This window comes from Microcaecilia unicolor, chromosome 6 (assembly GCF_901765095.1).
Source record: "Microcaecilia unicolor chromosome 6, aMicUni1.1, whole genome shotgun sequence".
Lineage (NCBI taxonomy): Eukaryota > Metazoa > Chordata > Amphibia > Gymnophiona > Siphonopidae > Microcaecilia > Microcaecilia unicolor.
In genome coordinates this window covers 4,897,507-4,911,231 of record NC_044036.1, presented here as the reverse complement: position 1 = coordinate 4,911,231, position 13,725 = coordinate 4,897,507, and the positions used below count along the sequence as shown (strand labels likewise).

The 13,725-nt window shown below is 45.7% G+C and overlaps 1 protein-coding gene across 2 annotated transcripts in view; it reads left to right on the top strand.

Annotated features, from left to right (window-relative positions):
- Positions 1-13,725, top strand: part of TIE1 (tyrosine kinase with immunoglobulin like and EGF like domains 1) — a 119,538-nt gene that overhangs the window by 29,792 nt on the left and 76,021 nt on the right. For both annotated transcript variants that reach the window (XM_030205294.1, XM_030205293.1), the window contains exons 5-6: positions 6,227-6,358; positions 10,582-10,722. In XM_030205294.1, the coding sequence (XP_030061154.1) occupies positions 6,227-6,358; positions 10,582-10,722 (273 nt within the window). The remainder of the gene's footprint in view (positions 1-6,226; positions 6,359-10,581; positions 10,723-13,725) is intronic.

Genomic DNA, 13,725 nt, shown 5'->3' with positions numbered 1-13,725 from the left:
TCTGCCTTGTCATAGATTCTGTGACTGGTTGCAGGGGGCCTGGCTACTGTGGGGTGGGTCTCTCAGTGATCATCCCATTCCTGAAGGGTGATCTGGCATTTGAGTACCGGCACCTTTTCCATTGTCTGCTAAAATCGAGCCACGGTCCCCAAGTTTTAATGAAAAGCTCAGGCTCTACACACCGATTCTGCCTTGTCATAGATTCTGTGACTGGTTGCAGGAGGCCTGGCTATTGTAGGATGGCTTCCTCAGTGATCACCCCACCCCTGAAGGGTGATCTGGCATTTGAGTACCGGCACCTTTTTGCTAGAAAAAACGAACTGGTTAAAGCTGGTAGCTGAACACCTGCTATCAGCTGCTCACCACTGCTGGCTGAATATTGCCCCCCCCCCCCCCTTGCATTTTCAGCAGGAGCTGTCTTTTAATGTTGTTGGGTCTATATTGCAAGGAAGCCTCCCTCTCTCGGGAATTGGTCACAGTAAGGACTGGGAATCTGTCTCTCGCACACGTATGTGGAGTTGACTTGAGCACTGCAGGGACGTGTTCCTTAAGTTATAAGGTGAAGGCGGGGACTCGGCCAGATCCCGCCCCTGTGTTACCTCCCCTTGCAGTTGTTCAGAATAGCATTGCGTTGCTTACGGCCAAACACACACATATTCCAGTATTTAAACATTTTAAGACACTGGATGCACATGGAACTATCAGCACCTGGGTGACAGCACTTCCCCATATTCCTTGCTTAATTGTTTTTCTGGCTGGATTATGTATTTGAAAAAAACAGAAAGAAAGAAAAAGCCTAACTTTGCTTTGCTTTCTCCAAAAGAGAAAAGCGGTGCTAACTTCCTGGATTTTTGCCTTCCTTTAATTTAATTTATAGGTAAATCTCTGAAATTCTTGTCCCTTAGCTTTAGAGAATGCAGCTTTAGTATTTTCCATGTTTGCCCTTTCTGAATAAGAGATTTGGGGAACTCTCAGCTTGGAAATACTTTACAGGCCTTTGGCACTTAAAATCCCTCCCTCCCTCCCTCCGTACACCAGGCTGTGATTTTCCTATGCAGTCTTCCTCAGACACAGATGTCCAGAAAGTGGAGATCATATCTGTGTTGCTTTTGATAATATCAGATGCAGTAATCATGCCAGTTATTCAATGCAATACCTGCAGTGTTTCAGTCCTAAGGTATCACCTTTGGAACATTTGAACGGCTGCCAGTTTCATCTGTTTCCAACCAACTCTCTGCTTTTAAGAAAGCAGCTCCCTCAACTGAGGGAAGAAAAAGCTGTGATTAAAAGCTCCTCTCCCGGAAGCAACATGAAGAAAATTCACCTCCGCTCCTACAAATCAAACAACTCAGTAATAAATGGATTACAGTGGCCTCTGCTACGATATAACCTCTAACACAGAGACATCTACTTCTCCAAAAGATATTCCTGCAAAATACTTTCCCTGCCCTAAAAGACACCCTGCAGGACACCCTTATACAATACCACCTCTGCCCTAGACAATAGTCCTGCACAATACAATCTCTGCTCTAAACGACACCCCTATACAATACATATATATATGCGTGTGTATGATATATGTGTGTGTTTATGAATTTATGGGTATGCATGTGTGTGTATTTGTATGTGTATTTTGTGTGTGTGTATTGTAACCAGGTACCTCTATGTGCAGCCAAGGATAGAACAATCTCCTCCAGCCACAGGCTCCCGGTACAGTCAAGAAATAAATATCCACCAGCAACTTCAATCTTAAGGACTTTATTCCATGCAGGTTTCTAGTAGACCTGATACACAGTTCCAACAGCAGCATTCACCTTAAGCACATATAAGCCACCTGAAAGTGTGTGGCAAATAATCCCCTTTAAGCAGTAGGCTATCAGCACATACCAGGATTCAATACAGGCTCACAGTCAGCTCCAGTCTGGGCTCTTTAGCCAGTGCACAATAAGCAGTAGTTCAATTCCAAATAGAAGCAGTTCATTCAATTCATCATCACAGTTAAATCACAAAGCAGCAGTTTCTACCTTCTACTCTCTTTACCTTCAGAAGGGGTTCAATACTTTAGGGATTTCTCATACCCCAAGGGTTCCCCTTTACATCAGCTTCACTGGTAGATTCAATACTTTAGGGACCTCTATTACCCAAGGATTTTCAGCCTGCAAATACATTTGGGACTTTCTCACACCCAAGGATCTGCTTCACTCTACCCTTTTCTCCCCCTCTGCTTCTCTCTTCCTTGGGACTCCTTCCCACCTGCCTAATCAATCCCTGGCTTCTGCTACCACAACCAATCATTCTCCTTCCATTAGCTATCCCCACACCCATACCAGCTGAGTTAAGTATTAGACTAATGATGAGCTCCTGCACACAGGGTTTCCTAACTCTCTTTCCCCCTAGTGGCAGCCCATCTACACTTCCTGCCAGCTTACACCCATGTCTTCCCCATTGCAGCTAGGAGTCCAGTCCGGGCTCTTCATCTCACCCCCTGGCTCCTTGTCTGCAATGCCTTCTGGGACTTGTATTTCACACTGAAACTGCCTTAACCCAACTATCCTGGATGTGACTCTATCACAGTATATCTGTGTGTATGCATGTTTATGTATGTATGTATGTGTATATATATATATATATATATATATATATATATATATATATATATATATATGTGTGTGTGTGTGTGTGTGTGTGTGTGTGTGTGTGTGTATCTATATCTATCTATATATCTGGAGCCAGAACAGCAAACAGGAAAACCCTCCATGACGACCAAACCAACAGGAGTAGAGGCTGAGCAAAAGACAAGTCCATCTCAGTGCTTGAAAGACGCTTTATTGGTTACTTGAATAAAGAATTCGACACGGTCCGTGTTTTGGCATCGCAAAATGCCTGCCTTAGGGATCCAAATAGTGTTCACAGAGTTCACTGACCAAAGAATGTTGTCAATGAGCGAGTAACAAAAACGTGTGTCAAGTGTCCACTCGCTGTCGACACACGTTTTGTTACTTCTTTCGAGCAACCAATAATGCGTCTTTTAAGCACTATCTCCTGAGTTGGACTTGTCTTTTGGTCAGCCTCTACGCCTGGTTTGCCAGGGATCAAGTCCATCTTGTGTTTGCCATATAATAGTCCCCCTCTGAAACTACCAGGTATCAGCTCTGGTGAAGTACAGCAGTAATATTGGCTTGATACACCTGCACACATTTCCTGGAAATTTGCTGAGTTTAATATAAAAATAAAAAGGAGAAGGAGACCATGATGTTCATTGCATACAGTAGGCTCAGAAAACAAGGTCTCACGGGCCTAGAGACTACCTGATAGAACCCAACTGAATTTTGGTTTCACAAAACCCAGGTTCAGGTTTCGACAGAAAATGCAAGTACATTTTTGGCTAAAACTGAGCCCCCCTTTACTCATCTCCGTGATCACTCTCCGTCCTATACCCCTCTATCCCCCCTACCAAACACCACCCAAATGCCCTTTCTAAGCCTACTTTGTACCTCCTTGTGGTCTGGTGGGTCTTTAGGGTAAGAGCAATCCCTAGTCACTCTTGTCTCCATGGGTTCTTCAGCCTCATGAGACTGCGGAGGGAGGTCTTGGTAGCCATCTTGGGATTTGAAGCAGGATAAGCAGGAGCAATCCAGTTGTTTCTGCTTATGCTGTTTCCAATCTGAAAATGTTTGCTGGGACCTCCCGTGGCAGTGTCAGCAGTCATTTTGGCTGCGGAACCAGTGAAGGCAAGAGTGACTGGGGATCGCTCTTACCCTGAAGACCTACTAGACCCACCAGGAGGTTTAAAGGTGGGTGATGGGACAGAAGGGGGTGAAGGTTTGGTTTCAACTGAAACTGAACTGCAAATTTCGGTTGCTGGTTCAGTTTTGGTCAAAACCCAGCATCCTGGTTTTGGTCAGCCCCTAATACCTGATAATAATAATAATCCAAGAGTCAGTAAATTTGCCTATGAAACACTTGCTACCCCTGGGAACCCCATTTGTCACTGCCTCTGGGCTTCCCAGTTTGTGGAGCATGAGTGAGATTTTCCTTTATACAGCGCACTCAGACGCATGGGAAACTGAAGTGTAAAACATACATTGTGGGCCACCCGCGTTTTACAGACTGTTCTTTAGCCTCGGTGTAAAGCAGCCATTGAAACAGAATAATCCTGAAGCAAAAGCACTCAGGCACTGTAGGATATCAACTCCTCCATCTTTCTGCAATTCTGGATAAGGATCTCTTTGTGGGCAAAGTTCATAATCCTGGGAATGTCATGGGAGAATATGTTTCCCCCCAGACTTCATGGAAACTTGCCGTGAGAAGGGTAAGAGCTGTCTGAGTGCTAAGGTCCCATTCCAGAGAACCTGTAAGAGCAGTCCGAGTGCTAAGGTCCCATTCCAGAGAGCCCGAAAGAACTGTCCGAGTGCTAAGGTCCCGTCCCAGAGAACCCGTAAGAACTGTCCGAGTACTAAGGTCCCGTCCCAGAGAACCCGTACGAACTGTCCGAGTACTAAGGTCCCGTCCCAGAGAGCCTGTAAGAACTGTCCGAGTACTAAGGTCCCGTCCCAGAGAACCCATACGAACTGTCCGAGTACTAAGGTCCCATTCCAGAGAGCCTGTAAGAACTGTCTGAGTACTAAGGTCCCGTCCCAGAGAGCCTGTAAGAACTGTCCGAGTACTAAGGTCCCGTCCCAGAGAACCCGTAAGAACTGTCCGAGTACTAAGGTCCCGTCCCAGAGAACCCGTAAGAACTGTCCGAGTGCTAAGGTCCCATCCCAGAGAACCCGTAAGAACTGTCCGAGTACTAAGGTCCCATCCCAGAGAGCCCGTAAGAGTTGTCCGAGTGCTAAGGTCCCATTCCAGAGAGCCTGTAAGAACTGTCTGAGTGCTAAGGTCCCATCCCAGAGAGCCCGTAAGAGTTGTCCGAGTACTAAGGTCCCATTCCAGAGAGCCCGTAAGAGTTGTCCGAGTACTAAGGTCCCATCCCAGAGAGCCCGTAAGAGCTGTCCGAGTGCTAAGGTCCCATACCAGAGAGCCCGTAAGAACTGTCCGAGTGCTAATGTCCTATCCCAGAGAGCCCATAAGAACTGTCCGAGTACTAAGATTCCATTCCAGAGAGCCCGTAAGAGCTGTCCGAGTGCTAAGGTCCCATCCCAGAGAGCCCGTAAGAGTTGTCCGAGTACTAAGGTCCCATCCCAGAGAGCCTGTAAGAGTTGTCCGAGTGCTAAGGTCCCATCCCAGAGAGCCTGTAAGAGTTGTCCGAGTACTAAGGTCCCATCCCAGAGAGCCTGTAAAAGTTGTCCAAGTGCTAAGGTCCCATTCAAAAGAGCCCGTAAGAACTGTCCGAGTGCTAAGGTCCCATTCCAGAGAGCCTGTAAGAACTGTCCGAGTGCTAAGGTCCCATCCCAGAGAGCCTGTAAGAGTTGTCCGAGTGCTAAGGTCCCATTCCAGAGAGCCCGTAAGAGTTGTCCGAGTGCTAAGGTCCCATTCCAGAGAGCCCGTAAGAGTTGTCCGAGTGCTAAGGTCCCATTCAAGAGAGCCCGTAAGAACTGTCCGAGTGCTAAGGTCCCATTCCAGAGAGCCCGTAAGAACTGTCCGAGTGCTAAGGTCCCATTCCAGAGAGCCCGTAAGAGTTGTCCGAGTGCTAAGGTCCCATTCCAGAGAGCCTGTAAGAACTGTGCGAGTACTAAGGTCCCATCCCAGAGAGCCCGTAAGAGCTGTCCGAGTGCTAAGGTCCCGTCCCAGAGATCCTACCAGCAAAGTCTGCCGCTAACTGCCTTGAAAGTTGGTCTTAGCTTTTGAGCATCGGCTCCTATGTCCTAAAAGATTATTGTTGGGAGTTACACCTGTTACCAAGTATGTTTTGAATTTGGGAAACAGCCGCTATTGAGCAGCACTGGACTGGAGGGATATGGGGGGGGGAGGGGGTGTTGCCTCCTAGTCCCTCAGCAGTTTCTGTGTCCCCAAAATGCCAAACTAGCAAGGAAAACTGATCACTCTGTGCTGCTGTTTATAAGGTCGTGAAGATCGATATTAGATACTTCATTTTACTAAAATGGATGATTCTGCTGCAAGAACCTGGGGCATAAACATCCATTTGTCCTGTATTTCAGAACAGATTCTTCATTAGCAGATTATTTTCCAAAATACTTGTGAAACCTGAGATTCACTGACCTGTACATGTCAATTCCTGCTTTCTACGTCTTTTCAGAAATTTGTCCCCTCTCTTTTTGTCCAGGGTGTTCTGCTAAGAAGTGGGGTCCATCCTGCCAGAAGGAATGTCTGGACTGTCTGAATGGGGGAATCTGCCACGATGTCACGGGAGAATGCGTTTGCCCCCCAGGCTTCATGGGGACTCGCTGTGAGAAGGGTAAGATCTGTTTGAGAGAGAATGTCTTGAGATCCTGAGTGCAGGAAGAAAGATGGGTTAAGCGCTGCATATGCCTTGTAGCGCTATAGAAATGCTAAATAGTAGTAGTAAATTCTGGCTCTGCAATAGCCACTGAGCTATTCCATGGCTAAGGGTGACATTCCTGCCACTTTCTCTTGGCTCTGACTTCCTCTCCCTTTCAATTCCTTCTGATTTGTTTTATTTCATTAGTTTATTGTAATTAAATATATGTTGGGCTTTTTTTCACCCAGCAGTTTCCAGGTCATCAGAACGAGGGCTTGAACCCACCCGATGCCAGCGCTTACTCTGCTCATTGCAGTGATGGTGTTGGGCTGCTGGAAAGTACAAGCCACAGATGAAGGCAGTGTGTATTTTCTAGCAAAAAAAGGTGCCAGTACTCAAATGATAGGCCACCCTTCAAGAGTGGGGTGACTACTGAGGGACCCACCCCATAATAGCCAGGCCCCCTGCAACCAGTCACAGAATCTATGACAAGACAGAATTGGTGTGTAGACCCTGGGATCTATCATTAAAACTTGGGTTCCATGGGTCAATTTTAGCAGACAATGGAAAAGGTGCCGGTACTCAGTACATTCAAGTACCACCTCAAAAAAAAGCCCTGGATGAAGGAAACAAATTTAACCAGAAAGAAAGGACGACAACCTTCAGCTACAGAAGGAATAAGCAGATTTATCTGAGTACATGACACAGCTTGCCTGTGTGGCACGCCAGATGCTGAAACAGCCAGGTCAGGGCTATACTCAAGCCTGCTTATATCAGCCATAGCTGTCGACTGTCTGCTTCTTGGTGCTGGAGTTGGTGGAAACTGTCCCCAGGTCTCTTTCTGGAATTCTGCCATCATGGCCCCTAAATTCAGCCACTGTGGGGCTCATTTTCATATCCATAGGTTAACTTTGTATGTCTTTGAAAATACACCTCCGTGTGTCTCCTTTGTGTAGTGACTGATTTCCTCCACCCCCCCCTCCCACCCAAAAAGTCGTGAGTGCTGCCTCTGCAGTGCCCTCACTCCCAGTGACCTGAGGAATGGAAACTTGTCACTCAAGTGTAACCCCTTGTCTGCACACCTAGGCGATTGCCTGGTGTAAGCCCGGGAAGCTGGGCGGAAGGGGCACACATCAAGTTTGTTGGTTGTGGACCAAGGGCAGGACCTGGATTTATTTGAGGAGGCAACAGAAAGCTGCACCAGACTTTTACTCAATAATTCACTCCACACATAGTATTTCAGTCTGAACCAAACTTTAAATGATTTTGGCACAATAAACTTTTTCTTCACTGATCAAGTAGTAACTATTTACAGTTCTTTCCTCCTCTCTCCAAACATAGATGAAAGTACAATTAATGGTTACTTTAATTCCCTTAGATGGTTAAACCCACTCAGTGGGTTTGTGAGGGTCTTTCAAGCACACGTTTAAGATACCTGCTGTTCATATTGACAGACGTTAAACATGTATCAGTGCTCAGTTATTTATTCACTTACAGTTTTCCCAACCTCCAGTTGTTGGCAGATGACTCCAGTAGACCAAATGGTAGTAAGTGGTCGATTCTTATACCCTTCAGCCCTGTACAGATGGAAAAGGACTCCTGGTTGTAGCAGAAACACAAACTAACCTCCTGCTCCTTCGGGAGATAGAGCAGCTTTTAAACTAGATTAGGAGGGGGGAGCCAACAATCGCCCAGTTGCGCATGTTTCTGTGTGGAGTATCCTTGAAACAGGATCTTTAGGGAATCCCAATAGAGAGGTTTCAATAATGGAGTATTTAATGGGAGAACCAAGTAAAGGTTGCAAATTATGCCCGACAACTTCAAAGCAGCCTGTAGATGCAATGGGAAAAAAACACTATTTGAAGTGTTTATATAAAAATATTAGAAGCCTAAAAAAATAAGATGGGAGAGTTAGAATATACAGCACTAAATGACAAGGTAGTTATAATAGGCATCTCAGAGACTTGGTGGAAAGAGGACAATCAACGGGACACTGTGTTAACAGGGTACAAATTGTATTGCAATGATAGAGAGGATCAAATTGGAAGGGGGTTGCACTATATGTTAAGAGGGAATTGAGTTATCCACTCCTACCCTAGCTGAGATAATACTTAACCATCTGTGCAACTTTCTTTAAATTAGCCACCTTACTTTCTAACTCTTCTTGGTCTCTTAGCTATCTAAATGTTCCAGCTTCACTTTGCCCTTCACTATCAATTAAAATGTTCTATTACGTATTGTGTTGACATGTAAGTAGTATATTGTGCCACACTTTGTATTGTTGTTTGAATATTTTTACTGCCTATTGCTCATGTTTGATCTATTCTTACTGTACACCGCCTTGAGTGAATTCCTTCAAAAAGGCGGTAAATAAATCATAATAAACATTCTGCATGAAACAGATAGCAGCGTTGAATCTTTATGGATAGAAATTCCGTGTGTGAAGGGAAGGAGTATTCTTGTAGGGCTCTACTGCCATCTGCCGGGACAGAACGAACAGACAGGTGAAGGAATGTTTACAGAAATTAGGAAAGCTGGCAGATTGGGCAACATTATAATAATGGGTGATTTTAATTAGTTAAACACAGTAAAGAAGTATCCAAGACCACAGAGTGTCACACCCAAAGCAAATACAAGGACTATTTCAGTTGACAGTAAGGCTCCACTCTATCTTGACTTGTTTTGTTCATTGTAATTGGGAAAGGACCTCAGATACTGCCTAGGGAAACTTGCCTTTCACAGAATGATTCCAGTATCAATCATTGGTCCAGAAAACCCCTAAATTTCTTTAAAGCTTTTTTTTTTTAAATTGCAAAAGCAAAATAACAAACCGTAATGCACTTATCTTTTTTGTGGTCCCGTTTCACCCAACAATTTGGGCTTCATCAGGGATCAGGCAAAAAATATGCATCACAACGCCGCTGCAGTGAACATCCGAAACACAAAAGAAAAAAATCAGTGCCAAACCACAAAATAAGACACATTTAAAAGCACAAAACTTACTGCCATCTTGCAGCCTAATCTAACTCCTGCTGTGTAGCATTCCCAAAACGGTGCTGCTATTTAAAGAGAATGCTTGCACATGCACACTGCCTCAGCAACATCAAAATTAATTCTAAAATTAATTTTCACTCTCAGATGACTCAGAGACATTAAATGAAGAAAGGCATTCCACTCAATCATGTTTGTTCAACCTAGTAGGTTCCAAGGTTTTCCACTTAAAAATCCAGCGGGCTTCACGTCTTAAACATTTTGCTCAATCGCCCCCCCCCCCCCCCCCCAGATTCTACATCAATTACTGTACACTTTAAATCAAAAAACTGATGATGAAAATGAGCACAGTGCTGTACTAATGATTCATTCATCCTTCATGTGATTGAACTTGACTTATGCTCTGTTAATTGTGTTTTCAAGCTCCTCAAAGTCATGTCCACATATAGCTTCCAACATGGACAAATAAAAGGATATTCTACAGTCAGTTCTACAATTTGTCAGGTGCCCAAGCTTATAAATTGCACCATCTATTGAATTAACAAACTACAAAAAAAAAGAAGAAAAAAAAAAGCCCCACACTGATAATGGCCACATTCAGCAGAAGGAATTACTTTTTCTTTCGTAACTGCAAGGCTCAAAAGATCTTTCAAATTCCTCTCTCGTGCGAATGCAGTTCATAAATCTTTCTCCTCAAAGGCAAGATGTAATTGCATGATAATTCTCACAACCCAATTGCCCTTGGAAGTAAACCACATCACTCTGGGATGAAGTAATTCAGTATACAGAGATACCACAGTGAACTTTCTCACAATATAATTGTACAAAAGCATATTATTTTACCAGGGGTTAGTAAATACAGCCCTTAGCAGGGATCTACCTTCCTACTGTACCTGAATTATAACCAGTGCATTTTTTCTAGTGAAGAAGGTGCTGGTACTCAAATGCTAGGCCACCCTTTAGGGGTGGGGTGATCACTGAGGGACCCACCCCACAATAGCCAGGCCCCCTACAACCAGTCACAGAATCTGACAAGGTAGAATTGGTGTGTAGAGCCTGAGCTCTTGCATTAAAACTTGGGGACCATGGGTCAATTTTAGCAGACACTAGAAAAGGTGCCGGCACTCAGTACCCCCAAGTACCCCCTCAAAAAAAGCCCTGATTATAACTGACTTGAGCATGAGTAAGTGAATGTCTTTATTTTAAAGCCTGCAGGGAGGGGAGGTTTGGCCGGACTTGCCAGGAAGATTGCCCTCAGGATCACAGCTGCAGTGGTCTGACTTTCTGCCTGCCGGATCCCTACGGCTGCTCCTGTGCCACGGGCTGGACTGGATTCCACTGCAATGAAGGTAAATCTCACTGGCATTCTCTCACCCTCTGTTGTTTGCTGCCTGTTTCTCTGAGGATTATACAAAACTTTTCTTGCTCATTCTTTTGCGGGGAGATGTACATTCAGGATCTATCTATCCGCTATCACTTGATCAAAAAGAAAACCAATCAAACTTGTTAACTTACTGACAACCTAGGAAAGGAGTGCGGTTCACAGGAAGTAAAGCAGGTCATGGAGGTTTGTAGCAGCGTCTACTGCCACTGGGCTGTGCTTCCTCCTGCTGCGCTCCCCTCGTAGCTGCCCATGGTATGCAATTTCCTCCTATCCTATTGTTGTTTTATTATGGGGGTAATTTGTGTAGATTTACGCAGCAAGAACACATGTAAATGATGCTGCATGTATGTGAACATAGACCAAACCTGATCAGTTACATATGTACTGTATTACATAGTAGATGACAGCAGAAAAAGACATGCACGGTCCATCCAGTCTGCCCAAAAAGACAACTCATATTTGCTGCTTTTTGTGTATACCCTACTTTGATTTGTACCTGTCCTTTTCAGGGCACAGACCGTATAAGTCTGACCAGCACTATCTCCGCCTCCCAACCACCAGCCCCGCCTCCCACCACTGGCTCTAGCACAGACCGTATAAGTCTGCCCAGCACTATCTCCGCCTCCCAACCACCAGCCCCGCCTCCCACCACTGGCTCTGGCACAGACCGTATAAGACTGCCCAGCACTATCCCCGCCTCCCAACCACCAGCCCCGCCTCCCACCACTGGCTCTAGCACAGACCGTATAAGTCTGCCCAGCACTATCCCTGCCTCCCACCATCGGTTCTGGCACAGACCGTATAAGTCTGCCCAGCACTATCCCCGCCTCCCAACCACCAGCCCCGCCTCCCACTACTGGCTCTGGCACAGACCGTATAAGTCTGCCCAGCACTATCCCTGCCTCCCACCATCGGTTCTGGCACAGACCGTATAAGTCTGCCCAGCACTATCCCCGCCTCCCAACCACCAGCCCTGCCTCCCAACCACCGGCTATGGCACAGACCGTATAAGTCTGCCCAGCACTATCCCCGCCTCCCAACCACCAGTCCTGCCTCCCGATCTCGACTGTTCTGCTCTTTCTCCTGATAGGCTCAGGCAAGAGTAAAGAACATCACTGTGAAGACTCAGAACTCTTGAATCAAAATGTTCTTTAATGCAATTCAAACAAAGGGAAATAACTTATGTGCTGGACAGGAGTCTTTGCCTTGCAGACTGAGAGTCTATTCTCACCTGCTCACCCTGTATACCAGGGGAGCCAGGAGTAAATGCTTTTAAACTGATAAAAACTTGGTCATTTACAGTAGCTTGAAAGGGGAATATGCAACAGATACAGCAAGTCAGCTTACAGTTCTTAGAAAACCATGCAGCAAGCAAGCACAATCTCAACCCCAAAATGGAAAAAGAAGGGACAAGAGGCCAGCCAATAGGAAAAATCCCACAAGGAGGAAGAGCCTATCACAAGAGAGCTACAATTATATCACTTTGTAGAACTATCCCATTTGAAGAGCACAGGACACATATACAACAAGCACCATGTATAAAGTGTGTACTTTGCAGGTGGGCATTCAAATGGGTGGAGCAAGGGTGGGCGTACAGGTTTCCACATACAGATTATAAAATACTATATTAACAGTCTAGCTGATAGTATTCATAACAGTTCTATGGCTGATATAACTGTTCATGCCTAAAATATTTGTACTGGCCCCACAACAAACCTCCTATGTTCTCATGACACACTAGTTCAGAACAAAAACAAAAGGGTCATGGATTTGATATACTGCCGTTCCGTGGTACAAGGAAAGCAGTTTACATTTATTATATGAAGGTACTTTCTCTGTGTAGTGGGCTCACAATCTAAGTTTATGTACCTGCCTGTTCAATTCTGACTAAACTTCTTCACGTGCCTCTCTAGGACAGAGCTATGCTCTTTAGCCTACATACTAGTCAGACCCAGAGCCCTGGAAGTAAGTGCATTTGGCTTCATATAATCTGGGAAGTGCAGATCCTACAACCAGAAACATCATAGGCGTAGTTTGACTGTTTCATTTGGGGGGGCAAAAAATGGGCGGAGCATATTAGCATATCATTTGCATATATACATATGCAAATGAATATGCTAATATGGAGGAAGGAAATGAAATTTACAGGCAAAATATCACAGATGCACATTTCAAAAAGCTGACATTTCAATTAATAAATTATGAATAAAATAAACTTTTATTTACCTTTGTTGTCTGATCATGTAGTTTTTTCTATTCGCTTTGATCCCAGTGTCTTCTGTTTTATGCAGTGTCTTCTTTCCAGTAGGCTTCCCTCTGCTCCCCACCCTCCCAGTCCCATCCATCTCTTGCTCCTTCCCTCTGCTCCCCACCCCTCCCAGTCCCATCCATCTTCTGTTCCTTCCCTCTGCTCACCATCCCTCCGTCCCATCCATCTCTTGCTCCTTCCCTCTGCTGTGCCTGACCTCTCCAAATCCCATCCATCTCCTGGTCCATCCCTCTGCTCCCCACCCCTCGCAGTCCCATCCATCTTCTGTTCCTTCCCTCTGCTCACCTCCTTTCCCAGTCCAATCCAATTCCTGGTCCTTCCCTCTGCTCCCCACCCACCCCTCCCAGTCCCATCCATCTCTTGCTCCTTCCCTCTGCTCCCCACCCCTCCCAGTCCCATCCATCTCCTGCTCCTTCCCTCTGCTCCCCACCCACCCCTCCCAGTCCCATCCATCGCCTGCTCCTTCCCTCTGCTCACCTCCTTTCCCAGTCCAATCCAATTCCTGGTCCTTCCCACTGCTTCCCACCCTCCCAGTCCCATCCATCTCTTGCTCCTTCCCTCTGCTCCCCACCCCTCCCAGTCCCAACCATCTCTTGCTCCTTCCCGCTGCTCCCCACCCCTCCCAGTCCCATCCATCTCCTGCTCCTTCCCTCTGCTCACCTCCTTTCCCAGTCCAATCCAATTCCTGGTCCTTCCCTC